Source organism: Penicillium coprophilum (genome assembly GCF_028826855.1).
Source record: "Penicillium coprophilum strain IBT 35676 chromosome Unknown utg000004l_segment0_segment0, whole genome shotgun sequence".
In the NCBI taxonomy this organism is placed as follows: domain Eukaryota; kingdom Fungi; phylum Ascomycota; class Eurotiomycetes; order Eurotiales; family Aspergillaceae; genus Penicillium; species Penicillium coprophilum.
The window spans coordinates 5,803,181-5,828,852 of record NW_026622723.1 but is presented as its reverse complement, the minus strand read 5'-3'; the positions used below and the strand labels follow the sequence as shown (position 1 = coordinate 5,828,852).

The window sequence follows — 25,672 nt, the reverse complement described above, 5'->3', positions numbered from 1 at the left end:
CCCACGTTTAGAGTGTCCGGCCGATAGCGATTGCACATCAAAGGCTCGACGCGAGCGATGACCTCAGTCCTGCAGCTTTGATAAAACGACCAAAAAATGGCGGTCACCGTCTTACCGGCCAGCTCTTTGACAGAGTCCGTTAAACAGGCCCTCCGTTCAACAACTACATGTTCGGACGCTACCGTGTTGTCCCTCCAATCACTCCTCCGCGGGTCGCCAAAGATGCCCGAGAAACCCACGAAACGCACAAAATCGACAAGAGAACCGCCTGGGACCCCGAGTCGAACGAGAACTACCCGCGCAACGAAGACGAAACCAGCGAATGATGTCGCGCTGCAATCATTAGCTGACCACGAGGCCGCGGCTTTGTCATGTCAGGAGAAGCTGGTCTTTGCTACGGAGGTGTTCAATGCTACATTAAGGACCCTCACGGATGCCGCAAAGATATCTACAGCAAAGCGCCAGAGTAGTGCCTCCGATACTGCCAATGGCCCCGACGCGGGCATCGTCTCGGCTGCGGAGTGCGCCAGGCTTTCTTTGTCAACACTGCGAACTCTTAAAAATGACTCTGGGAATGACCAGTTCCCGAACTTGCAGCTTGAGCAGGGACTGTGTGTTCTTGCGGGCAAGCTTATCTCCTTGGGATTGAATGACATGGCATATAAAGAGCTGAGACTTTTGAAGCGGAGAATCCAACAATATCTGGACGGTGGAAAGGCCGGGAAAAAGACTACAGAGGCGAAAGAAATGGGGGAGGAAGAAGCTTCGAAAGAACGGATGTCGGATCTCTTGACGTTCGCTCACATCTCGAACGCCAAATCGCTGTACGGCTTGCTTGTTCCTTTTCACTCGAATGTGATGCGGCTATTTGCTACGGATAGGAGAGCATCCACAATCCAGAAGGTCTATCCTTCTTTGCAGCTTTCTGATTTGAGTAGTCCTGCTCAAGTAATTTTGGCTGCCATGAAATCGGGTCAACTGTCAAACGACAAAGCTGCTCTTCAACTCCAGTTACTATCAAATACAGTTCTAGCGCTTTGCTCGGGGTCATCTTTCTCGAAGGATGAGGCCTCGAATAGTTTGAAGCCCATCACGTCATTAGCATTACAACTACTCTCGCTCGAGGTTCGATGTTTGAGCTGGAAGCTGTCCGGTCATGTCTGTGATGAAAGCAAAGAAGTGTTCGATCCTTTGCTTCGCTATTTTGGTAGCTTCTCTCACCGGAGCAAGGGTATTGAGAAGGCCGACTTTGCTACGATCTACAAGACGATTACCCGGTTGCAAACATCCATTGCGGAGGTTAAGAAGAAGACTTCGGAAACACAAAACGCCAATCAGTCTGCGAAGCTCATGACTATTCTCGGTCAGCTCGCTTTCGACGCGGGCTGCTTTAACGAATCTATGAAGCTGTTTACACAAGCCATTAACCCCCTCTCAAAAACTCAGTCTCTTTCGCTGGCAACAGTTCGGTGTAAAATCGCATCTGTCCATTTCCAGGCCTCAAAGACATCGAAAAAATTCCTGGACGGAGCTTTGGATTCTGTCTCGGAGGCGACTCAGTCTCTAGGGCTGCAATTAAGAGGCAGCGCGAATGATCTAGATGAACTGCTGGTGGAAGCTGCGAGATTGAAGAAGCTGGCCCTTGCGTGGTTCGGAGAGGCTATCACAAAAAGTACTGAAAGTGAGAGCGAGAAGAACGAAGTTGCTAGTCAGATCAGAGAATATCTACAAGCGTTCATCAGGTTCCTCAGACGTTATGTCGGGCGCCAGCCAACAGAAGATAGTGACGAAAAGGATATTGAGATGTTCAACAAACGCATTTCAATTTCCAGGAGCATCATTCTAGCTGCAATTGATTCGGCTGTCGCAATTGGGAAGCTCTCTATCATGTCTCAGAGGCCACCCTGGGAAGACATGCTCCCAATTTTGACTGATTGCCACCGGCTACTTTCCACTATCGAAACTCCCAGTGAGCCAAGCGAAGAGACAACAGAAAATCTAGAAATGGCACTTGTCAAGCTTTCGAACCTGTTCTGGTCTCGATATATCAAAGAAAAAGAGGCTGGACAAGGTTATCGGGAGCTTATACCTCTTCTCAAACAATCTACCCAGATGCTTTCAAGCTGCTCGCCTTCTCAACGCAACACGGCATTTGCAGCCCTTAAGTTCGAGAGAATGGCCCATCTGTACATCGACGGCAATATGTACATTGAATCAGAGCAGATGTTCCGAAAATCGATTGAAGAATACATCCTCTCTGGCACTCTGAAGCAGATCGTCAAGAGCAGCGGAGGACACAATCCAAGTTCGGTCAACCAGGATCCTAAGAGTCCCAGTTTCATGCTTGGCCGTGTATTATCCGCCTTCCTGAAGATGAAGCTGCGCAGGAAGGGATCTCACCCCTCTATTGTCTATGACGATGTTGAACTAGAATTTGAACAGAGAGGTATTCTTCTCGAATGGCAGATGAACTTGCTTGTTGACATGCATAGCTATTGTTCAAACGAAGAAGAGTTTCGTTTGATGCTTGGCTCAGCTGTTTCCTCCCTCCTTGATCTCTACCCTCCTGGTGTTTACCCTATTCGCCATTCTCGTGTGATTCTCTCTGCCTTGCGGCTTCTACTGGAGCAACCTACCGCATTGGAGTCTTCTTTAATTGAAACGCTGCTGGATGCAGGAACAACGGCTCTGGATAGCGGCCTACAAGTTCGAGATGACATTGATCTTGCCTCATTTGCAATTCATATAAGCAACTCATTGCGCGTTATCATCGGCTTCCACCGCGGCAAAATTGACGCAACAGAACTAGATGAAACGCTTGCGTCGTGGACTTCACTGGCGCGCAAGTCCCATGATTGGAAAACACTGCTGCTTTGCATCAATGACACGGACTACTGGGTGTTGCAGTTAAAAGCTCTGGTCGATTATACTGAAATCCACGGGCTTTGGAAAGCTCACATGTGCACCCTGGAACTGATATTGCGTGCTGCGGAGCTCCAACAATCAGGGGATTTGTCAGACGCCATCATCATTTTGTCGCGTTTGGTACTGCAGAATTGCCGCCTGGGCTACTGTCAAAAGGCAGGTGACCTCCTCTCCCGCGGTGAGCAGTATCTTGCTCAAACTAAGGTATCCTCTCTTGCTACTATCTCCTACAAAGTTTCACGAGCGGACTATCTTCTGGAGACCGGAGAGCCTGAGAAAGCCGCCGCCGTTCTTTCAGCAGCCCGCGCACTATACGAAAAGTGCCAGAAGTCAGAACTAAGCAACTTGACTGTACTGTCAAAAATCTCATGGGAAAGACTGGTAGCAGATGCCGCCTTTGTTCAGTCCAGGTTGTTTTCCGCACAGGGCTCAGCAACCCAGGCTCTCTACTTCGCCAAATTGTCTGTACGGCTCAACTGCCGCATATGGGCTAAGGTTGAGAGGCTCGCCCAAAGGAAGCAAGACAAGTTATTGCCTGCCGCAGGAAGCTCAGAAGTTGAGGCTGTTGCTGATGGTATCTCGAAGCTTGACCTGTCTCAAAACGGGTCTTCCCCGGATGTGTCTGCCAGCTACGTCCAAGGTGCGCCTTTCTGGCCGCACCTAGGTTCTCACCATACCTGCTTGTTAAACCTCGCCACATTATCTGCCCACCATGGCTTGTTCCAGGATGCTATCTACTATAGCGAACAAGCGTTGAAGATTGACAAGACCCTTGATGCTAATGCACGCCTCCTCGCGGCGCAGACCCAGCTCGGTTCCCATTGGATTATCAGTGGGCACATGATTGAGGGGCAGGACCATCTCTCTGCTGCGGCCGAGTCTTCTAAGCTAACCCAGAGAAGTATCGAAACCGTGTCTTTCCAAATGGCGCTTGCGTCTCTCTACAAGACGCAGGGTGCACATGACAAGGCACTCCGAGTTCTCCTTGAAGCAGACAAAATCATCACAGCGGTCACCTCTGCTGATGTGCCTGCCGGTTTAGAGGCATCAGGCATCGCAGAAATCGAAGAAAAGATGGATAAATTACGGGTCCGGGCAAGCAGCCGGCGTACCCCAACACCGCGAACCCCGACGCCTACTACGACGACTACCACTCGGCGGACGCGAGCAACCAGTTCCGCTGCTACCAAGACTACGAAGAAAGCCCCAGCTCCAAAACCAACCCTCCCCGAAGTTCAATCTAAGTCCCTATTACAACTGAAGGGCAATATCCTCAGACAGCAAGCTGATTGCCTGCGAGAATTGCGCGACTTTGAGCGATCTGCGCAAACACTTGCAGCAGCTAGACAATTTGCTGTAGCCCGAGAAAGCAAAATCGCTTTGGAAATTGGTGAAAGTGAGCATCTGTTGGCTGATGCGATTCGCCGTTTTGCCAGCCACGCTGTGTACTGTGTCTTACCTGAATCTACTATATCGCTACCCTCACTCAAATCACCAAGCAAGACGGCAGATGACCCTGCTTTACTCCCGACAAAGCCGTCGACAAGGAGAACTAGGGCTCCAGCTAAAACTACGCGCACCAAGGCTCAGCGAGCTAGTGAGGACTTTTCGGTCATGCTGTCCAAAGCGAGCGATTGTCTTGCCAGTGTCTTCTCCGACGCCACGATCCTAGGCTCAACGCTTGATAGCCATGCAGCATCTCGCTTGATGAGTCGAATCTCTATGCTATCACATGCGACTTCTCCCGGGATCCCAGCGACTCTTGCTCAGTCGCCTGCAAATATGAATGGTAAGTTTTGCAAGGTGCTTTCGATTTGACATGTATCTGACTTTCTTTTCTTTCTTAGAAATTGGACGTGTTGGCGCATTTGCCCGCGAACGTATGGCAATTGATATTGATCGACAGCTGGCTGATTTTGCCGATCCCCTATTTTGGCCAGCCTCGTTCCCCTCAGCTGTCGAGCTGGACAGTGATCTTTGCTCCAACTTTACTCAGGATTATGTTGATATTCTGCCCGAATCTTGGAATGTTCTCTCTTTGTCATTGAGTGCAGACCGTACCGAATTTGTGGTTTCACGACTCCAAAAAGACCGCTCACCATTCCTTTTGCGTCTTCCCCTCCACCGAGGAAATTCGGAAGATGACGAGGAAGAGCAGTTTACTTTCGAGGATGGAAAAGAGGAAATGCAAGAACTCATCAAGCTTGCCAACGAAAGTGCACATGCAGCTAAGGCCCAGACGGATAAGCTGTCGAAGAAGGAATGGTGGAAGACTCGCGAGGCACTCGATCGTCGGATGGAAAACGTCCTCCAGAACATTGAGAACATATGGTTTGGAGGATTCCGCGGTGTCTTCTCGCCGTTGTCGCGGGAGACCACCGCGCTAGCCCGGTTTGCGAGTACCTTCCAAAGCATCCTTGACAAGCATCTTCCTTCTCGGCAGAAAGGTGGCAAGGCCGATGGACCCCGGCTCACTCTACATCAGAATGTAGTTGATTTGTTCATTGGGCTTCGTGATCTTGAAGAGCAAGAAGAGCCCGAAGACACGCTGATGGATCTTCTTTACTTTGTTGTGGATATCCTACAATTTCAGGGCGAGCGCAATGCCTACGACGAGATCGACTTCGACATGATGGTCGTAGATACGCTCGATGCCTTGCGAGGCTACCACGAAGCTGCACGCGATGAACTTGTGGCCCGGCCGCCGAGACACACAATCCTCGTGCTCGATAAAGCTCTCCACCTGTTCCCGTGGGAGTCACTTCCCTGTCTTCAAGGATACCCTGTTTGTCGCGTCCCATCCCTCGAGTGCCTCCGGGACCGCGTCCTTCAATTCCGCAAGGCATCCTCTGGAGCCATCCTAGACCGCAAATCCGGGGCATTCGTCCTTAACCCAACCGGCGACCTGCGCACAACACAAACTACCTTCGAAAATGACCTCTCCCAGTTCAAATCCTGGACTCCAATCGTCCAACGGGAACCAACCGAAGACGAATTCCGCAACGCGCTAGAGAAGAAGGATCTATTCCTCTACTTCGGCCACGGTAGCGGCGCGCAGTACATCCGCGGCCGCACGGTCAAGCGACTCACACAATGCGCGGTCACTTTCCTCATGGGATGTAGCAGTGGCACTTTGACCGAAGCCGGCGAGTATGAGCCCTACGGCACGCCGATGAATTATCTTCACGCGGGCAGTCCTGCGCTCGTGGCTACGCTGTGGGATGTCACGGATCGAGATATTGATCGGTTTACCACGACTGCCTTTGATGCCTGGGGTCTTGTCGAGAAGAAGGATAGGAAGGATAAGAGTCGCGAAGAGGATGTTGGGCTTGACACGGCAATTGCTCGTTCGAGAGGTGCTTGTGTGTTGAAGTATTTGAATGGTGCAGCACCCGTTGTTTATGGAGTTCCGGTGTTTTTAGAGTGAATCTGGGGTGATTTTTCTTTTCTTACTGTGTATATATACCTTGGCGTTATCCCCACTGTGGGCAGCAATCTGATTTGACTTTACGCTGAGTATTGGACTGTATATATTCATATATTCTTTGAGAGGTAAGGGATCTAACTAATGTCTATATGATATACTTATAGACTAATGAACATCGTAGTAATCCAGACCGCTATTAATAACTCTATACTAATCTACTGTTCTTTATAATCTTCTATATAATTCCATACAATCCGAAATAGGAAGAAGAATCCTCCAAGTGGACCTCTTCCCCTCATGCGGGACATCCCACCATAAAAACGTCACTTCCCGTCTCTTCTTTCTCTCAACACAACCATGTCCGTCACTACAAACGCAACCATCGCCTCTTTCGGCGGCAAGCTTCTCAAGCTCAGCCATGCCGCCACTACCACAAAATGCGAGATGAAATTCAACCTCTTCTTGCCCCCGCAGGCCCAGACACAGAAAGTCCCCGTACTCATCTACCTCTCCGGTCTAACCTGCACCGCCGACAATTGCTCCGAGAAGGGCTTCTTCCAGCACAGCGCCAGCAAGAAGGGAATTGCCGTGTTGTATCCTGATACCAGTCCACGTATGTGTGTTGTCTTTTATCGTCAATTGTCATTTAAAGTATTCTATTGAAAAGTAAAAAAAAATGTATACAATTAACACACATCTTCTATCCAGGCGGCCTCAACATCCAAGGCGAGGATGACGCATATGATTTCGGCTCCGGCGCCGGCTTCTACGTCGACGCCACGAAAGCCCCCTACAATGCCGGCTATAACATGTATAGCTATGTCACCGAAGAGCTGCCAAAGACCGTCTTTGCTGCATTCCCGCAGTTGGATGCCGGTCGTGTCAGTATCACTGGTCACAGTATGGGTGGACACGGTGCTCTCACTTTGGTAAGTTATACACTACTGTTAGATTCGATGTTCGCTATATGGAACTACAGCTAGAACGGATATTTTGCTGGAGTATTATCTAACCAATTTACCAGTTCCTCCGCAACCCGGGCAAGTACAAGTCCGTTTCTGCGTTCGCGCCGATCACGAACCCGACGAACTGTCCCTGGGGGCAGAAGGCGTTCAAGGGTTACTTCGGCGATGATCAGCAGGATAAGTGGAAGGAACATGATGCTACTAAACTGATTAAGAAGTGGAGTGGAGGTCCGCTGGATATTCTGATTGACGTGGTGAGTTCAGCTTGGTCTCGTGCTATCTCTCTGCTTTATTCTGTTTCTATTTCTTTCCGTTCATTATGTGTCCCCCATATCTAATCCATATTTAGGGCACCGGTGACAACTTCTACAAACAAGGTCAACTTCTACCGGAGAATCTCGAAGCCGCGGCCCGTGATGCGGGCATCGCCGGATTGAATATTCGCTACCAGCCGGACTATGATCACTCCTATTATACCATGGCTACCTTTGCGGATGACCATGTCGAGCATGCGGCCAAGTATCTCTTTGCATAGTGTGTGCTCTTCTCTTAACTCCTAATCTCAAAATGATGTTTTACTTTTCTTGTGTATATCTGTAAGCTGGATCTGATTTCTTTTTTTGGCTCAAGTGAGCGTCAGGTTGTTAGGTCCATGATCTAGGTGGGTTTGGGATTTTGAATAGGGCAAAGGTGAAGGTGTATGGTAGGATGGGAGATAAGAATGAATCGATTGAAGAGATCATCCTCTTGAGCTAGAAACCACAGATATCAGGGAACCTTTACATGAATACTGCCATATGAGACCACGAGTATCAACACTTTCTCCGTGGCTCAAACATCATCCATATATACCTGAAAACAAGAATTGCGTCCACAACACAACAGATATAGTCAGGCGGGGAGTGTCAGAATGAAGGACATCTCTTGTCGACTTGGATATAGAATGATGAAAGAAATGTTGACTCAGATATCATCATTTCCACCCGAAAGACACGAGAAAGTCCTATTCCGGACCGCAATAAGCGCCATCACTGAACGAATTGACCGGACCCAGCTTCAACCCTCCATCCCAGGTACCGCCATGATCCCGACAAAGACAACGAGTGCCACAGATCTTCTCATGCTCCATATTGGTCATGTATTTCTTGATAGGGCTATCAATAGTATCATGTTGAGCTATGGTATCGCAGGTTCTACGACCATTTGAGGGTCTCGTAGGTTCCACGCATCATATTGCAATCACCTTGATCAGAGAGCTATGGCAACTTGCCTAGGGAATATATCAGATTGCCGAAAGCATACACACCCAGCCCTGAAGAGGTCAAGAACACAACATCAACCGTCAACGATAGGTTCTTCTCCCTGATTACACATAGTAACGTCGCAGTATGGTTTCATCTGTTTTACAAGGCCGAGAGGGAGAAAATATCTATTGCGTAGAGAACACCTGGAAGAGGATTGAAAAATATGCAAGCCCGCATAAGAGCCTATTAGTCTTGGATCGTTAAATGATTCAATTGCACTCGTATATGTACTGGAACTTATTTCGGACAGGTCTACCACTTTATTTCATGTACCTACTTCAGTCCACGCCCAGTGGAGTTCAAACAGGCAGAAGAACAGACCCGTTTCGGTCTTACCGTCTTATCTTATGAAGCAGGCAAGGCAAAGAGAGAGATGAGAAAGAAACGCCGAGTGGTGAGCGAATACAAATGAACACCACAATGCGAATGCATCATGAGCAGAAGCAGATCAACGGGAAACAAGAAGCAAGCTATATACTCAAAACTTTTGAATGAAATTCTTTTTGTTTCTGATTTGCTCCCGAGAGGGTGATCCACTAATTTTGGGGCTCAAGCTGGACAGGTATGGTATCGTGATCGGACTTGGACGAGATGGAGTAGATGGTATAGAAGATGGCGAAGTCACAGGGCAACATGAGGAGAGACGTCACTTCGTCGCGTCAAAACGTAAATATGGAAAATGGATGGGGGAATCTAGAAAGCAGATGGAGAGGAGAAAAGGAAATTTCATGCGCTCAATCGTTGGATGAATGACTGTTCAGAGATGCGTGTTAGTTGAATGTCCCGTAGATCGAAAGCCCGGGGCGGATAAAAACAAGTAGCACTTACCGGGAAGAATTGCCGGAACCCTTTCACGTCCAGCTGGCTCAGTGCGGTCAGGAACTCTTCGATGAGATCGGCCCCCATGCCCATGCCGGGCAGTTCCTGGTTGCGCAAGTATTCCGCATACTCCATGCCTGTCTTAGAGTAGATGGTGCGTTGCAAAGCGCCGGCCTCGGCAAGGACCTGCTTGGCCTGTGCGTCTTTGGAGTTGAAGGATGGTGTGGTGGGCAGTGCCCAGCACAGAGGTGAGAACCGGGTGATCATGAATCCACCAAATCCGGGGAGTGCGGCTTGGGCAGATGCGGCGCCATTAGCAGGGGCAGGGGCAATATCAGGTCCACCCCAGCAGCTTGCCATACGGCCCAAGACGGAGAATGCCATCTTGGCAGTGGTGAAGTCTTCAATATCTTTGGCGAAGTGTTCGATGGTAGTGATCACGGTTTCGAAGATGGACTGATTTCTCTCGCTAATGATGACAGTTCCCAAATCATTGTTCAGCACAGCCAGCAAGAAGTTCAGATACTCTCGCTTCAACTCGGCAAGCTGAATCTCGTCATCAGTGCCGGTTGTCGGGTCGGCGATACCGGAGAAGACCCGCTGCAAGAAAGGAGTCAGGAGGGTATCGAGGATGCTGTAGATCTCGCCCTTGAAGCCAAAGATGACCTGATCCAGAAGGCGGAGGAACAACGCCATCTCGTCGCGCGACGAGGTCTGGGTCAAGAGCCCATCAATCCATCGGGGCAGTTGAGGGAGAATCTGCGCGCCCAGAACACCAATGAGCCGTGAGAACGCAAAGCGAGCAGCAGTCCGGATATTGAATGAAAAATTGAGAGACTCAAGCGCAACAAGAGTCGCTTCGGCCACCTGGGCGAAAGCCGCCGAGACCTCTGGCGCCGGGAGAGCAGAGGGCGAGCTGGTGCCCGGCTGCCAATCCGAGTAGCCTCGAGCGAGGGTTCCCAGAGCCATGATATCGTGGTGGATCTGCAGCAACGCGCGTTCGTCCTTGGCCTTGGCGGCTTCGAGGTTCCGCTCCATGTCGCCAAAGACAGGGTTCATCACCGACTGTGCGTACAGAACCTGCTTGTCTGCACTGACACTAGGGGTCGAGGAAATGATTCCAACGGACTCGAAAAGGTACAGCTGACTGTTGAAAACGGCGTCGGCAGAGCCCTCGTGATCCTCGGAAGACATCTCATCGCCGTCATCACCCTCCGAAGGCACCTCGGCCTGAATAACTAACAAGTCACTCAATGCCTCCACAACAGTCTGTGCCACGTTGCCAATTTGGCTACGCAGCTGTCTAGCTAGTCGCTGGAACAGATACCACGAACGAGTCTTGACTTTTCGAACAGGGTGGTGCACAAGCTGGAGGAAGCTCTCCAGAACTCCGGGGATGAGATGACTGTGGTGGGTGAAGAATGAACTATAACGAACACATATTTCCATGTACTGAAGTTGGGTCGCGGGGTGGGTGAATGATCGGATATCGGACTCTACCATTGCGAGCATCATCTCGATGAGACGGCCCGCAGCCATGCCAGTAGGGGCGCCCTTCAAGTACAAACTGCCGCCCCTGACAGCCAGATCACCGAACAAGAACATCTCGTGCAAAGCGAGATCTAGGTCACGCCAGTCGAGCTGCCCACCGGATGCCCGCAGTTTTTGGAAAGTAGTTCCCACAACCTCTGAGATTGCATCGATGTAAAGCTGCTCATCGGCCGAGGCGATGATTTGCTGCAAAACACCCAGTCTCTTGCGCAGATCTTGGAACTCTGCCTCATCTGTCTGCTCGTCCTCCTCGCCCCAGTTCGAGGTCTCATCGTACCGCATTTTCGCAATAATCGCTTTCAAAATCGGAAGCAGGATAGTCTTGTTTCGCTCCTCGAAGGATGGGTTCGCCTTGGCGAGTTTCCGGATGTAGGTGAGCATGTCGCTGACGCAAGGAATGACAGTCGAGCAGACCTCGTCGTACTCGTCTGAGAAGAATCGAAGGATATGAGGGAGGAACACCTGCAAAAGGTTTTCTGCCTGCTCCTTAACAGGACCAGCGTCATTATCCAATACCCGCACAATATCCACAACTGTGTTGTTGACAAGCTTGGCAACCGTCTCTGCCAAATCAGTATCGTACTTGAATGTGAATCGGTTCTCCCTCAGTGGGGGGCTGTTGGACAGCTGCGTGATGATGGAGTCGAGGTTCAAGAAAGCGATCATCTCAATTTTGTCGGAAGGCTTCATTTTCTTGCCAATGATCTCGGTGAAGACATCCACAGCTGCATCACGCACCCGCTGTTCTCCCTCCCGAAGCTCCTGTTTCTCGGCCCGTCCAAGCTGTTGGAAGAGCAGGTCCAACATGGTCTGGTTCACAACAAGACCAATCTCAATCCAGCTAACCCAGCTACCAACCGCCTTCAAGCACATCTCAACAATCAAATCATCGCTTTCTCGCCACACTGCCAAAATCTCCTGCCAGGAGTTGGCAATTTTCTGCATATCCCTCTCACGGATGAGGTCCTTCAGCGCATTCGCTTTGTCCTGTTCCCCGCGAGATCTAGAAACCAGCACATCGCCAATCTCCTCGTGAATCGAGCTCAGCACACGCAGGTAAAAAACAACTCCGATTTGGCTATCCCGGCCCGTGGATTTGTAGGTCAGGCTCAGTAGATCGTCGATGCAAGTCTCCCAGCCGTTCGCGTAGAGGGTAGAGAAGAGGAAGGTAACGGTCTGTGCAATTTTGTTCTGAATATAAGGAGCGTCGGGGGTGGCAGTGGCCTCAGGGCCGTAGGCCTGGCGAATGTAGGCTAGCACACTATCTCGGACGACACCGATCGAAGCCGCATCGATCAAGCCGACCTGGGCGGCACTATTGACAATCTCTAGACTGACATGCCGTACGACTTCGGGGCGCTGTGGGGTTTGAGTAAAGAGAGAAAGGCAGACCTGCCATCCGGAGGGGTCGGAGCGGAGTTGGTTGAGGTATTCGTAGGCTTGCGATTTTAGGGTTGCGTCGGAGGATGGATTCCAGGCGATCTCAATGGCATTTGCTACCTGGGGTGTGTCAATCATCTTGTGTATTGAGTCGAGGAACGCTCAAGGTATCGGAGGGGTTGAAACGGCGGGGGAGGGGCGCTAGTTGGGGTGGAATTTTTTTTTATGTTGGAGGATGAACATAATTGGCAGACTCACCTGTTCTTCCATCTTCCAGTCTCCCTTTTATATGTGGGAAGGAGAGAGGGAAATGAAGTGTAGGGGTGTTGTGTTGTCAAAATTGTTTTTTGGTGGAGATATGACCTGCGGGCATTTAGACTGGATATCGTAATCGATCCCGTGCCAGGTTCCGCCTTCGCTTGCCAAGAGAGTGTCAAGTCTACAAAAGTGGTTATATCTCAAAAGGGATATATAAGAGAGATTTGGAAATGTGATGTTCTTTGTGTTTTCCTAAATAGGACAAGGGGCTTGCACACAGTTGTTTTTTTGGGGCCCAAAGCTTTATTGGAACACATATATGTACTAGACCTGCTATACGGAGTACTCATTGCTATATAAGGCCTCGAAATGGCTTAAAACTAAGATCATTCTAAACTCTTTTCTATGTCTATATTATTTTCAGTTCCCATGGGCTTTGGCCTTGTCAGCCTCTTGCTGCAAAACCTGCAGTTCCATCTTCTCAAAGCCGTCGACGGCCTGACCGTATTGTTCAAACACCCCCTTTTGATAACCGTCAGCAATTTTCTCAATGAACTCCTCCTCGTTCCACCGCTGACCGATCAGGTTCTCAAATGTTTGACCGGGCTGTCGCTCAATACCCCAAACGGCTTTGTATGCGGCACCTAGGGCACAGGCATTGTCGCCAACATCGAGCGAGTATACACCCTCAACACCACCGAGGACCTCGCCAGCAATTTTAGCAATTGCCTTGTTCTTAGATCCTCCACCAACGAGGTAAACTCGACGTGGTTGGGAGGGGAGTCCATTGCCCGGGCTCTGGGTAAGGTCTCGAGACCGCAAGCGCAGTGAAAGCAACTGACTCTCGACGATAGCGCGGGCTTCATCCTGCGGCGAGTTCCATCCATCGGTCGTCTCTTGTAGACTTCCGGTATTAGCATCGTATGTAAAGCGCCATTGGCCCTTACTAATATTTGGGACGATCTCGTGGCGCGGGAAGAACAGGCCAATCTTCATCGGGCTCTTTGGGCTCTGTTGACCCAATGGGGCGGTCTGCAGCGCAACCTTGTCAAAGTTGGCCCAGGGGTGGGCAGGGGTATCCTTCAAACTCTCATTGATCGCGTCTCGGACGTGCTCACGGGCCAGACCGCCGTTCTTGTAGCACAGCATGAACATGTACAAGCCGGGGGTCGTGGGGTGATTAAAGAAGTGTGTGGCTGGGTCGGGTTTGTAGTTGGGGGTCGACATGAGGAAGGTAGTAGAGGTGCCAAGCGATACCATTGCATCTGATGGCAGCAGTGGCAGGGCAAGGATGGTTGCCGGGTTATCGCCAGTTGCTGGAATAACCGTGCAATCAGGACTGAAGCCGAAACGCTCTACGAAATATGCATGAACAGGGCCCAGGTGTAGGCCTCCATCTTCCGGTACCTCGCCGAGCTTCTGCTTGAGGTCCTCAACTCCAAAAACACCCGAACAGAGCTGAATCAGGCGCTCGTCGTACGCCCCTTTCTTGATGTTCCACAAGTTCATCCCACACACGTCGGAGATGTCGAATGGGGCTACATGGCCTAGAAAAAGCGATGCCAAGAACGATGACACCAATGAGATTCTCGAGGTCTTTTTATAAATCTCGGGGTATTTCCTTGTGAATCGGAGGATTTGAGGACCTGTGAATCTCTAATGACAAGTGTCAGCAGGCTTGCCCCGCATAAACCTTTTGAGGGCTTCTTACATGGTGTGCTTTGCTTCCGGTGGCCTGTGCCAAATCTTCGGGCTTACCGAGAGCTGCGTCAAACTCGTCACATTCTTTCTGGGTGCTCGAGTCTTGCCAATTGGGGCTGTATGGGTGGGAGAAAGCCCCTTCCAGTTGTGCCTCAAGAGACTTGGTCGAATCTAGATTGCGAAGAAGTGACTCTGCATTCTGACCCCAGTATACACTTCCATGCTGCTGTCCCGCACCGCTAATCCCCTTTACGCGGCTGAAATCAAGCCCTTGCTTGCGCAGGCTTTCTAGGACACCGTCCAATGCCTGTAACCACAGAGCGACCGGGGCAAACACTTCATGTTCGGCTTCATTATTCAGAACACCTTTTTTGATCGGGAACCCGTGCGAGTCGGCATCGAAGTCAAATTTGGCAACGTGAACGACTTTGAGATCAGAGTTGACAACTAATCCCTTCAGTTGTTGGGTCGAGAGATCGAACCCAATGTAGAGGGGTGTATTTGATGCCATAGTGGAAGTGATAGATACAGTTCCACGGGGACAATAGAGTAAATAGAAAAGATAAAGTGGGATACCAGCTTTAGGCAAAAATATTGATGAGTCCGGGAAAAGTTATGTACATGTGCAAGCGGCAAGATTGCCCCGGGGCATATAAACCGATGATGTAAATGGGACTATAACCGGACTCGTTCATAGTGGGCGCATTTTATATAAAGAAAAGTGGAAAGTCTCGACCGAGAACCAATTAGGTCAAGCTTATGATTTTCCCAGGAATGTCAAGTCAGGCCCGAGGACTTTAGCCGGGTAAATAGCTTTTTTTTTTTCCCTTAGCTGTAGCTCTGCTAAATTCTCGGTAGAATAGCCTTACCCCCACTATATACTCCCCGTATACTATTGTATGATCTCTTTATATTTCAATCTATACATAAGAGGAATCATGGCAGAAATCTACTATTGCTGCTTCCGAGCATCTTGAATTGTCTCTGGGTCCCCACTGATATCCTGTGCAACGAATTCATCCGAGAATGTGAGATCCTCATGTTCCGCTGGAATGAAGCGCACTTTGATTCGCTTCACACCACGAACTCCAGATCCAACAGCCTGGCGAACGGCCTCTTCGATGTGTCGCGACCGGCTAATAGCCCAAGCTCCTGGCACAGCCAACTCAATATCCATTAGGTAGTTTTGACCAGACTTCATGCCCTGCACGTCACGAACAATCACTTCGTGACCATCCTCAAGATCCTTTAGGGCCTTGGATGCAGCATCCTCCACAGAGTGTCGGATTTCTTCATCAACCGTAGTATCCGCCAATTCCAAAAGCGAGGTACGTGTGTTGGCCCAACCGGCTTTGATAACCATCAGGGAGATCAAGACTCCGCCAACTGGATCCAGCCAGGTGGCGTCTTGGAAGACATAGCTTCCTCCAATTGTGGAAAGGGCGACGATGCTTGTCAGGGAATCGATACGGTGGTGAACGGCGTTAGATGCAAGGACGGACGACTTGCGCTCTTCAGCAACCTTCATAGCTAGAATCAAGTTAGCCACCCGATAAAAATATATTTTTATCCCCAGATTTCGCTGTTTGTACTTACTGGCATGGTAAAGCCACTCCTTAACCACAATCGAGCCTGCTGCAATCCACGCCGCGTGGATGCTAGGACCAATTGGCCCATGACTGTGCGAATGACCGTGTCCCAAAACCCCAGAGTGAGCTATTGTTTCGGCCGCCTCGGGGTAGAACTGAGCTAGCAGCACCTGTCCTGCGTTGAGGCCCATAAACACTCCTCCGCAGAGCAGAAGTCCACTAACTCCTAGCGCACCGATGCTCTCGATCTTTCCATATCCATTGGGAAATCGTTCACTCGGAGGTTTCAGGGACCAGGCGACAGTTCCCAGAGTCAAAAAGTCGGAGACAAGATCGGTGAGCGCGTGGTAAGCGTCGGCAATGAGAGCTTGAGAGTGAAAGACATAACCACCAATGAACTTTCCAATCGCCATACACAAATTAGCCACGAGACCAATCCTTGTAATTCTAACACCCGCGTCGCGTTTGTTCGTGGAGGTCAGGTAAGTGTTGTCGTGATGGTGATGATGGCCGTGGCCGTGGCTATGGCCATGGTGCCTAGTTTGCGTCATAGCGATAGATGCCGGACGTGGGATGGAACGAGGCCTGGAATGAAAAAGAAAGGATGAAGCGTCTTTTAATAAAGGAGCGGATGTAAGTATACGCCGCTGGGCAGTAAGAGATCTGAAACTGGAGATCCTTAGGTGGAGAGGACGAAGCCTGCATAGGGGCTGCGTCAGCGGCATCACGTCGAAGGCACGCGAGCACAATTGAACGAATGGACAGAGTGTTCTTTTGTATCAAAGACAAGGATTTTTTTTAGTTTTATTTTTTACATCTAATCCACAAAGAGATGCAAGTGGGATGTTTCGAATCATGTCATCCGGCAATTCCCTTGATTTTCCGTTTCCAATCTGAGCGCTTGCATTTCTCACCATGACCTTCTCCATGACTCCTATTGATCCCTTGGATTCACCCCTTGGAGCCTATTAGAATCCTTCTTTTATCAACTTCTTCGTACCATTCCCGCAAATCTAATCTCAAATCTTGGCCTTCCTAAGACCCGCCAAGCTTCCGACTACGCAATCGTTGGAGAACCTCCGCTCTTCCGCCAAGACAATGATGAGGCGTCTTCAATGACGACGCCTGCTATTCGAATCCCCTTTACGGGACCATTACCACCTGCTATTATAATTCCTCAGACGGCAGCAACTCTTGCAGGGGCAATCGATGCTATTGGCAACTTCTTGACTGCGCCACCGTTCTTCAATCTCCGAGGTGTCGATGTGGGGAGACATTCCCAGACGGTACTGCTGACAGGCGCAGGTATCTCTGTCGCGTCTGGTCTGTCGGATTATCGAGGGGATCAGGGTACCTACCGGCAAAACAAGTCCTATCGTCCGATTTACTACCACGAGTTCGTCGCCCAGCATGAGTCGCGCAAGCGGTATTGGGCGCGCAGTTTCATCGGATGGCCCGGACTGTTAAAAGCAAAGCCAAACTCAAGTCATTGGGCAATCAAAGACCTTGGCGATAAAGGATACATAAGTTCTGTGGTAACGCAAAATGTCGATTCGTTCCATTCCCTCGCGCATCCGGAACTGCCTACCCTCGAACTTCATGGATACTTGCGATCTGTTGTCTGCACTAGCTGCCGAAACCAATTTCCCCGCGCGGACTTCCAAGCGTCGCTGGAGAGACTCAACCCAGCTTGGGCGGGGTTTTTGGCTCGTATGGTTGAGAAGGGTGTGCTCGATACCGATAATCAGGAGGAGCAACGGCGGAAAGGCCTGAAGCTCAACCCAGATGGCGACGTTGATCTCGCTGAAGCTCCATATTATACTTTCCGTTACCCTTCCTGTCCGACCTGCTTGGAGAACCCTCCTACGCTGAGCGATGGCACGAAGGCGAATGTAGAGGTCGAAAGTGATGGCGCATTATCGGCCACTTCAAATGCTGGAATTTTGAAACCAGCAGTGATCATGTTTGGAGAAAATATTGATCCACTGGTGAAGACAGCGGCTGAAGAGGCGATTGATGATGCTGGGCGGCTACTCATCTTGGGTAGTAGCCTCGCGACTTTCTCGGCGTGGCGCCTAGTGGAACGAGCACATAAACGAGGCATGCCTATTGGTGTTGTTAATGTTGGTGGCGTGAGAAACGAAGCCGTACTTTTTGGAAATATTGGACATGAACCCACAGCTCATGTCCGGTGCAGTTATCCAGTCCAGTCGGTCCTCCCGCCCGTTGTAGCCCAACTCCCAGTCAATCTATAGATTTAGAAATTGCCAGAAAATAGATGATAATCAAGATCACTGTGAAAATCAAATCCTAGTCATAGCGACAAATACAAATATAAATATAGATGAAGGTATAGAGAATAAGCGCCTGAGGCAAAAAAAGAAAAAAAAGGGCTCGATAAGTCCCGGGCCGCTCAACGCGGGGCTCCTCCCTCACGTCTCAGCATGGAGCACTTTAGGGATCCTCGCCCTTTAAAGATCGCCTCAAACCTGGTTTCTCCTGGTCACTTTCTCTTTTCTAAACCCAAACCATCGGGGCCACCGGCTTCCAAAATTACACAGAAAATGGACAAATCGCAGCAGCCCAGTTCCTTCCAGCAGCTGGAAAAGGCATGTCTTTCTACTTACGTCTTGGATCGTCGCTAACTGTCTTATCTCTAGCTCGGCGAAGGCACTTATGCTACCGTACGTCTCGATCTCTCCCTGTTTCACCTCCTTGATCTTTGCCCGATCGCCACTCCCCCCATCCCCCCCAATTCACCGCTGATGCAGAATACAGGTCTTCAAAGGGCGCAATCGCCAAACCGGTGAAATGGTGGCGCTGAAGGAAATTCACTTAGATTCAGAGGAGGGAACACCGTCAACTGCAATCCGTGAGATCTCGCTCATGAAGGAGCTGAAGCATGAAAGCATTGTTTCGCTCTACGATGTCATCCACACGGAGAACAAACTCATGCTTGTCTTTGAGTTCATGGATAGAGATTTGAAGAGGTATATGGACACTCGTGGTGATCGTGGACAGCTGGATCCTGCCACGGTCAAATCTTTCATGCACCAGCTACTCAAGGGTATCGCCTTCTGCCATGACAACCGCGTCCTCCACCGCGATTTGAAGCCACAGAACCTCCTAATCAATAAGAAGGGCCAGCTCAAGCTGGGTGACTTTGGACTAGCTCGCGCATTCGGCATCCCGGTTAATACATTCTCCAACGAAGTCGTCACTCTGTGGTACCGCGCACCAGACGTCCTCCTCGGGAGTCGCACCTACAACACCAGCATTGACATCTGGTCCGCTGGCTGTATCATGGCAGAGATGTACACGGGTCGTCCCCTTTTCCCGGGCACAACCAATGAGGATCAGTTGGTCAAGATCTTCCGTTTAATGGGCACACCGTCCGAGCGTACATGGCCCGGCATCTCGCAGCTGCCAGAATACAAGTCCGACTTCCAAGTCTACGCCACGCAGGATCTGTCCTTGATCATCCCGCAAATGGATGCTATCGGAATGGATCTGTTGAACCGTATGCTCCAACTTCGTCCGGAGATGCGCATCAGCGCCAATGAAGCCCTGCAGCACCCGTGGTTCCATGATCTACCTCAGATCCAGGCCAAATTGCAGCAGCAACACCAGCAGCAGCAGATGGCTGGATATGGAGGCATGATCCCTCCGCAGCCCGCTTATTAGCGTTCTAGACTGCGCATGACGAGATGACGAGCTCGATTAGACAATTGGACATGGGAGAATTCGGCGTTATACCCGATTATGGATATTTTTGATTCCTTTATTTTCCTTCTATTTTTCAACTTGATATTGCGGATTTTGGGCTAGGTTTTCAAATATGAAGAGCATCTGCCCTCCTTGGAGATGGATCGATTTCGGAACACCGTTCTGTTGTCTTGATGACCTGGAGCAGCGCTCCAGATGTTATCAATCTTCTTCCTGTCGCTTTCAAATAGCTATACCTCAAGAATTGAATTCCACCATCCACCCTAAGCTATATTTATTCGCACGCAAGGCGAGACATGTGCAACAAGTACTTGGGCCCAGCGCAAATGTCCCCCCGTTGGAACTGCAATCCTCGGGAATATCCCAGCTTGTTACTGCAACTGGTTCTTTGTACACCGGCCAAGGATTCTCGGGACGAACAAGCTCATAGCTGCTACACTGTACTCTATTATCAAGTACCCGGCTGGAAGTACCTAGAGCAACCCTTTTGAGCAGGCATCACCTTCGTTTGAACGTCTTGATGCTTGTTCGGAATAATCTTTCAAACATGCAGTCACCCGTATTTCAATCTGGTCTTTCGTGAGTAGCGACTCAAGGAGCTGAGAAAACATCGGGGGAAACGAATTGCTGGTGTCACACACGGGTGAACTAATTTGATGATCTCACAAGGCCCCTAAATTCTTGTCACCATTATACTCTTGGCATAGTTAGGTTACTTCGTCCTCGAGAACCATGAGACTCTAATAGCTAGGGACAAAGACTACCTGCCTAAGCAACGGCTCTAATCATTGGTCTGATTCAAGGGCTATGCACCTGAGGCTTTTCTGTGCGGACCACTACTGGTCCCTGATCCAATCCCTTGCCTATTACCTATTTTGTGCAGATTGCACGTTGTGGTACCACCCACACTGGGGTCGTTCGCATGTCTTTCATAGGGAGTACTGGCCTGAGTCTTATCCCGGAGTTTGAAGAAAAAATTATTTCAAAGACATTCTGCTTGGTTTTTACTCACATTCTTGGCACTTGTTTGAGCCTAATACTGTCAGGGCCGCGCCCTTTGTTATGTCTGGTCATCAGGCTAGCATATTCCTAGCTAGAAGCCGATGATAATGACAGCAATATGCTGATTAGGTTAGCCTTGCCTTGTTTTACATTTGGTTTCTTTTTTTCTCCTTTGTTGCCCGTTGCGGATAATAAGCAGGTGGTATTGTGTTTCGGTCATATTTACTCGAAGCGTTTGCCTATTGTTTCGAGGGGGAGCCATAACCCAAAAGTCCCCCTTGGTAGATCTACCATCATCTGCATATTCACAAGCAATCTTGGCTTTGGACCACGAGGGTCTCTTCGGTTCATATCGGCCGTTGGATATAACCTTTGGGCGCTGGAAGCCCCTCCCCCTCGCGGTGACTAGCTCATAGATCATGATACCATGACGCTGTCAGAACGACAAATACTGGCTATCTCAGCCACAGAGCGGGCTTGCTCGACTATCTCACTGGTTGGCACTTTTGTTATAGTCGCTACTTTTATCTGGTCCCCCACGTTCCGCAAACCCATCAACCGCTTGGTGTTCTATGCATCATGGGGTAACATCATGGCTAACATAGCCACCATCATATCCGCAGACGGGATTCATTCTGGGGTTGATAGTTCCCTGTGCCAGTTCCAAGGGTTCTTGATTCAATGGTTGGTACCATATTGGTAAATAATAACCCTTGGTAGACGACCACTAATAAGCAAGCATAGGTTCATGCCGGCCGATGCGCTATGGACATTCGCAATGGCATGCAACGTCTACCTAACATTCTTCCACAAATACAACTCCGAGCAACTACGCCGGCTCGAATGGAAATATGTTCTCTGTTGTTACGGTGTTCCATTCGTCCCAGCTTTCGCATACTTCTTTATCCAGACCCAGACTCGAGGCCGGATATACGGCTCTGCCATAGTAAGCTGGACCAACGTTGTCCCTTCTACCAGCTTTTACTAAACTAATCATTCCCAACAGCTCTGGTGTTGGATCTCTGCACAGTGGGGCTTCCTCCGTATCGCCACCTTCTACGGACCAGTCTGGCTCATCATCTCAATGACCTTCGCCATCTACCTACGAGCAGGAACAGTGATTTACCAGAAACGACGTCAGCTTCGAAACCTCGGCGGCATCGACTCGGACCTTGCCCCAGAATCTCCTTTTGCTATGTTAACCGGCATCCAAGTTACCCGGGAGATTGCCTGTTCTACTCCAGAACGCCGGTCCTTGTCGGAAGGCAACGCGCGCGGGTTGCCATGTGCTACATTCAGAGCATACTCGGTCACGATTGAGGGTGGGGGTGGTACCGCCGGCACAATTCAAGGTTCCAGCTCAAAAATCAGTCCAAGTCCTCTTCAGCAGGAGAATTCTGGGAAGATCGCGCGGCCGGAGGGACTAGATTCACAGCGGAGGTCGAATTCCACGGAAGCTAGTTCGGCTACTTGGGCGTATACGAAATATGCCATGCTGTTTTTTATTGCATTGCTTGTTACATGGGTAGGTCTGGTCACATTTTATTATAGTTTGGAAATCGGTGTCGGCTCCTTTCGTGTGTTGATTGTTCGACATTGCAGGTCCCCTCGACGATAAACAGAGTCTATTCCTTGGCTCGTCCTAATGACTTTAATTTCAGTCTCAACTATGCTTCTAGCTTTGTCCTGCCACTGCAGGGCTTTTGGAACAGCCTTATATACGTCTCTATCTCGTGGCCTGCATTCAAATTACTCTGGTCTGACCTCCATATCCGCGTACGCTCATGGCGTATACCCAGTCCGGTGACAGATATACAATCCTTTCGTCTACGAAAAAATTCCCAAAGCTCGAGTCCTGCCCTACTTGTGAAAGCTGAAAATGAGGAGAACAGACGGCGGAGTTGGCTGGGCTTAGATCCATCAAGTTAGGGCTGGGAATGGTTGATAGCTAAATGCCTCATTTCCATTGAAATATACCAACTACACTACTTGAAATAGTTTGTATACTCATATTAAGCAATCTAGCATTTGACGGAGTATAGAAATAAATAAAAAATATTCAAATGTCGACGTAGTATACGACCCCATCAATCCGATCTATAGAAACACGTGACCGGCGCGTCGCGTTGAGTGAGGTCCAACACCCCAGATCCAAATTCCCAAAGAACCTCAAACAGCTCCTGGACACCACTCTCACCATACCCGTATGATCTTCATTACTTCTCACTCTCCGAAATTATCCTGACAGCAGCGACATCAACCATGGCCGAATCGAATTCCCGCCAACCGCCCGCGTCGCCGTCCCCTCCCCCGCGAGCTCCAATTTCCCAATCCCCAGGCCTGCGCGCCTCACGTCTAAACCAGGTCTTCGAGCAGGCTTTGGCACGCACGCTCCGCGCAAACTCGTATGCGAACTTTGCAGGTTGTTTCCCGACGCCTGCGCGCCATGTTCCTGCCAGCTTAGAAGGTGTCTGGCGGCAGCTGAACGCGAAGCTGGAAGCGAATGCCAAGGCTGAGTTTGATGACATTGTCGCGGAGAGGGATGCGGTGCCTCATTTGAATGAGCTTGATCGGCTGATTGGGGATGCGAGGGCTAGGAGGGATCAGGAGGGGGAGAATGCTGAGGGACAAGAGAGAACAGTGTATGTTGCATGGAATGGGCCGTTTACTCGGACTATGTTTGTTTTTATGGTTGGTTCTGATTTCTAACTTTATTGGCTATATAGTGCGCATACGCTCGGTGCCGAAGATCTGTACAAAGCGCACCTCACGCCCTATCTGCAGGAAGCGCAGTCGACCCTCAACGCCAGACTTGAGGCTACTCATGCGGAAAATGCGGAGCTTGCACAGACTGTGCAGGCGCAAAGGTTGGAAATTGAGCGGCTATTGTCGCATCTTGGATTGGTCGTTTCTGATATTGAGGGTGCTGCTACGGCGGCCACGCAATTCAGCAGACAACATCACATTCGCCAGGACGCGATCCAGATGGATGAGGAAGCGAATGCCCGTCCGGGTCTGTGAGAGCGTTACGAAAATTGTTTTTCTTTCCGGTTCATGATGAAATCAGGGCACTCAATTCCCTGCCGTCAACCATTCCGTCTTCCACCATATCCTGCGCCACGACTATGACTTGTTGGAGATCTGTTGATTTAAGCTGCTCGAGCTTCGTGTTCTGGCCTTCAATCGCTGCGGCAATCGCCTCCTTGCAAGCTCCGTCGCGTTCTTCCTCCGCTGCTCCGTCGCGGCGGGCCAGAGCTGTTGCCCCGCGGTAGTACGTCTGAGCGTTTCGTAGGAGCATAGCTCCGTTCTGCTTCGCCATGGCGTGGTTCCAGGGCGCTCGTCCAAGACGCCATCTGTGCATCTCCGCGTCTCCGCGACCAAGGTGGATTTTGGGCAGGTTATCGGCATCTGGAAGCTTAGCCGCAGCCGTCAATGCATCCAGGGCGGTTGAAAGCGATTTCCAACGCAACGCTACCACGTTTTCAAACGCCTCGTCATCCTCCGATGGGGGGATATCCGAAAGCGCCTGGTTCAACGATGTGAGTGCATCTGCCTTACCACACAGGCCTTCGGGGTCCGCGGATACATCCAGCTCTGAACCAAAAACCTGTCCAACCTCTTGCTGGTAGGTTTGGATATCAGTATGTCCGCCTCGGTAGAGCAAATCGTTCAAGGCACAGATGAACTTGGCTCGCGCCAAGGCCGCCTCATATTGTCTGTCCGAGCCTTCAGCATAAGCAGGCAGTCGCGAATGCACTAGCTCCGACGAGTACTCCTGCACCCAGCCAACACCGCCCGCGCCGGGGTTAGAAGTCAGCAAATTACACAGAGTCGTCAAAGTCTCCAGCTGTGCCACTGCCGTGTCCACGAGCGTATTCTTCGTGACGGGCTCCACAATCATTGCCCACTGTTCTTGCTCCTCGCCTGCAGACTCAGCTTGGGACTGCCCCGCAGTTGGTGGTACAGCCTCCGGCTCCGGTGGTACACCCCCGGATTCCATCAGTTCGATCTCCTCTTGCATTTCCGTGTACTTCATTTCCTGTACCATCAGACACCGCTGGAACAGCTCAATCGCTTCTTGCAGGTATGTCCCTGCCTGCGTCTGCTCCTCCTCACCAGGATGCTTCAGATTAGATATCAACTCCGCTAGGCTGGTCAGCACCTGGCCCGAATTGAACAACACGTCAGCATTGTCCTGTTCCAGAGCCAGCGCATCCCGGTGTGACTGCAACGCAATCTGTAAGAGCTCCCCCTGTGGCGCTGGCAACTGGGCCGCTAGTTTGGGGTGTTGAGTGATTTCATATTGGACTCGTGCTCTGGATGGGTGTATTAGTCAAGGTAAACTAAGAATATCTCTCAATGTATGAAATTGAAAATTGTGAAACGATACATACTTGTTGTAAGCTAGATCAAATGTGCCGGGATGTCTCTGTAGTCCCTCGTCATAGTTGGTGATGGCCCGCATGAAGAAGCGCATAGACTTGGCCGCGTCTCCGGCCCGCCATTTCTCGCCGGCTTCTTCTAGCTCGACACCGGCTAGAGAGATAGTTAGTTTTTTGTTTTTGTTTTTGTTTTGTTTTGTTTTTTTCCTTGGCTTATTGAGGTTCAAATACACACCTGCAAGAAAATCATCTGCAGTCACAGGTGCCTATATAAAATGTATGAGGTCATGACCAAACTATTCTGGGGTGTATTTTATTGCTACCACATACCTGCTTTGAAGCAGCCTTCTTCTTGGTCTTGGTCTCCCTTAGAAAGGATTTCGGCTTCGGCATATCTGCGGGAAAGCTGTTGGTTGAATGAGGATCGACAAGAGATGGATGTGCTTAAAACTGAAGTAAGTCCGGCAGAATCTGCGCGGTGTGCGACGGAGTATAAAGTCTTGCTTTCACGACTACATATCTGTAACAATGATGATGATAGCTATTCTTCTAGCTGTGAGGCTTCATACTCGCTGTACTCTGTAGTGTAAGACTTCTTTGAACTAGATTATATATAGAATGTGTGACTGAACTCTCAAAGCAG

General features: G+C 50.1%; 9 protein-coding genes across 9 annotated transcripts; 5 read left to right on the top strand and 4 right to left on the bottom strand.

Annotated features, from left to right (window-relative positions):
- Positions 1–96: 96 nt before the first annotated feature.
- On the top strand, positions 97–6,352 carry N7500_006625 (C50 family peptidase; the record flags this gene model as incomplete). Its single annotated transcript, XM_056677769.1, has 2 exons — positions 97–4,714; positions 4,773–6,352. 2 exons carry the CDS (start codon positions 97–99, stop codon positions 6,350–6,352), a joined length of 6,198 nt encoding a protein of 2,065 aa, XP_056532769.1.
- Positions 6,353–6,709: 357 nt separating this feature from the next.
- Positions 6,710–7,852, top strand: N7500_006624 (S-formylglutathione hydrolase; the record flags this gene model as incomplete). Its single annotated transcript, XM_056677768.1, has 4 exons — positions 6,710–6,965; positions 7,061–7,281; positions 7,377–7,571; positions 7,667–7,852. 4 exons carry the CDS (start codon positions 6,710–6,712, stop codon positions 7,850–7,852), a joined length of 858 nt encoding a protein of 285 aa, XP_056532768.1.
- Positions 7,853–9,347: 1,495 nt separating this feature from the next.
- On the bottom strand, positions 9,348–12,509 carry N7500_006623 (Ran GTPase-binding protein LOS1; the record flags this gene model as incomplete). The annotated part of the gene is made up of 2 exons (XM_056677767.1): positions 9,348–9,374; positions 9,450–12,509. The coding sequence occupies 2 exons, from the start codon at positions 12,507–12,509 to the stop codon at positions 9,348–9,350; spliced, it is 3,087 nt and encodes a 1,028-aa protein (XP_056532767.1).
- Positions 12,510–13,049: 540 nt separating this feature from the next.
- N7500_006622 (xylulokinase) lies at positions 13,050–14,841 on the bottom strand (the record flags this gene model as incomplete). Its single annotated transcript, XM_056677766.1, has 2 exons — positions 13,050–14,285; positions 14,341–14,841. 2 exons carry the CDS (start codon positions 14,839–14,841, stop codon positions 13,050–13,052), a joined length of 1,737 nt encoding a protein of 578 aa, XP_056532766.1.
- A 441-nt stretch (positions 14,842–15,282) lies between these two features.
- Positions 15,283–16,470, bottom strand: N7500_006621 (cation diffusion facilitator family transporter; the record flags this gene model as incomplete). Its single annotated transcript, XM_056677765.1, has 2 exons — positions 15,283–15,860; positions 15,927–16,470. The coding sequence occupies 2 exons, from the start codon at positions 16,468–16,470 to the stop codon at positions 15,283–15,285; spliced, it is 1,122 nt and encodes a 373-aa protein (XP_056532765.1).
- Positions 16,471–17,034: 564 nt separating this feature from the next.
- N7500_006620 (Sirtuin family) lies at positions 17,035–19,603 on the top strand (the record flags this gene model as incomplete). The annotated part of the gene is made up of 3 exons (XM_056677764.1): positions 17,035–18,066; positions 18,580–18,603; positions 18,698–19,603. The coding sequence occupies 3 exons, from the start codon at positions 17,035–17,037 to the stop codon at positions 19,601–19,603; spliced, it is 1,962 nt and encodes a 653-aa protein (XP_056532764.1).
- Positions 19,604–21,395: 1,792 nt separating this feature from the next.
- Positions 21,396–22,265, top strand: N7500_006619 (putative cAMP receptor-like protein; the record flags this gene model as incomplete). Its single annotated transcript, XM_056677763.1, has 2 exons — positions 21,396–21,593; positions 21,654–22,265. 2 exons carry the CDS (start codon positions 21,396–21,398, stop codon positions 22,263–22,265), a joined length of 810 nt encoding a protein of 269 aa, XP_056532763.1.
- A 644-nt stretch (positions 22,266–22,909) lies between these two features.
- N7500_006618 (PMF1/NNF1 family protein) lies at positions 22,910–23,668 on the top strand (the record flags this gene model as incomplete). Its single annotated transcript, XM_056677762.1, has 2 exons — positions 22,910–23,289; positions 23,374–23,668. The coding sequence occupies 2 exons, from the start codon at positions 22,910–22,912 to the stop codon at positions 23,666–23,668; spliced, it is 675 nt and encodes a 224-aa protein (XP_056532762.1).
- A 31-nt stretch (positions 23,669–23,699) lies between these two features.
- N7500_006617 (uncharacterized protein) lies at positions 23,700–25,422 on the bottom strand (the record flags this gene model as incomplete). The annotated part of the gene is made up of 4 exons (XM_056677761.1): positions 23,700–24,963; positions 25,042–25,183; positions 25,265–25,295; positions 25,360–25,422. The coding sequence occupies 4 exons, from the start codon at positions 25,420–25,422 to the stop codon at positions 23,700–23,702; spliced, it is 1,500 nt and encodes a 499-aa protein (XP_056532761.1).
- Positions 25,423–25,672: the final 250 nt, after the last annotated feature.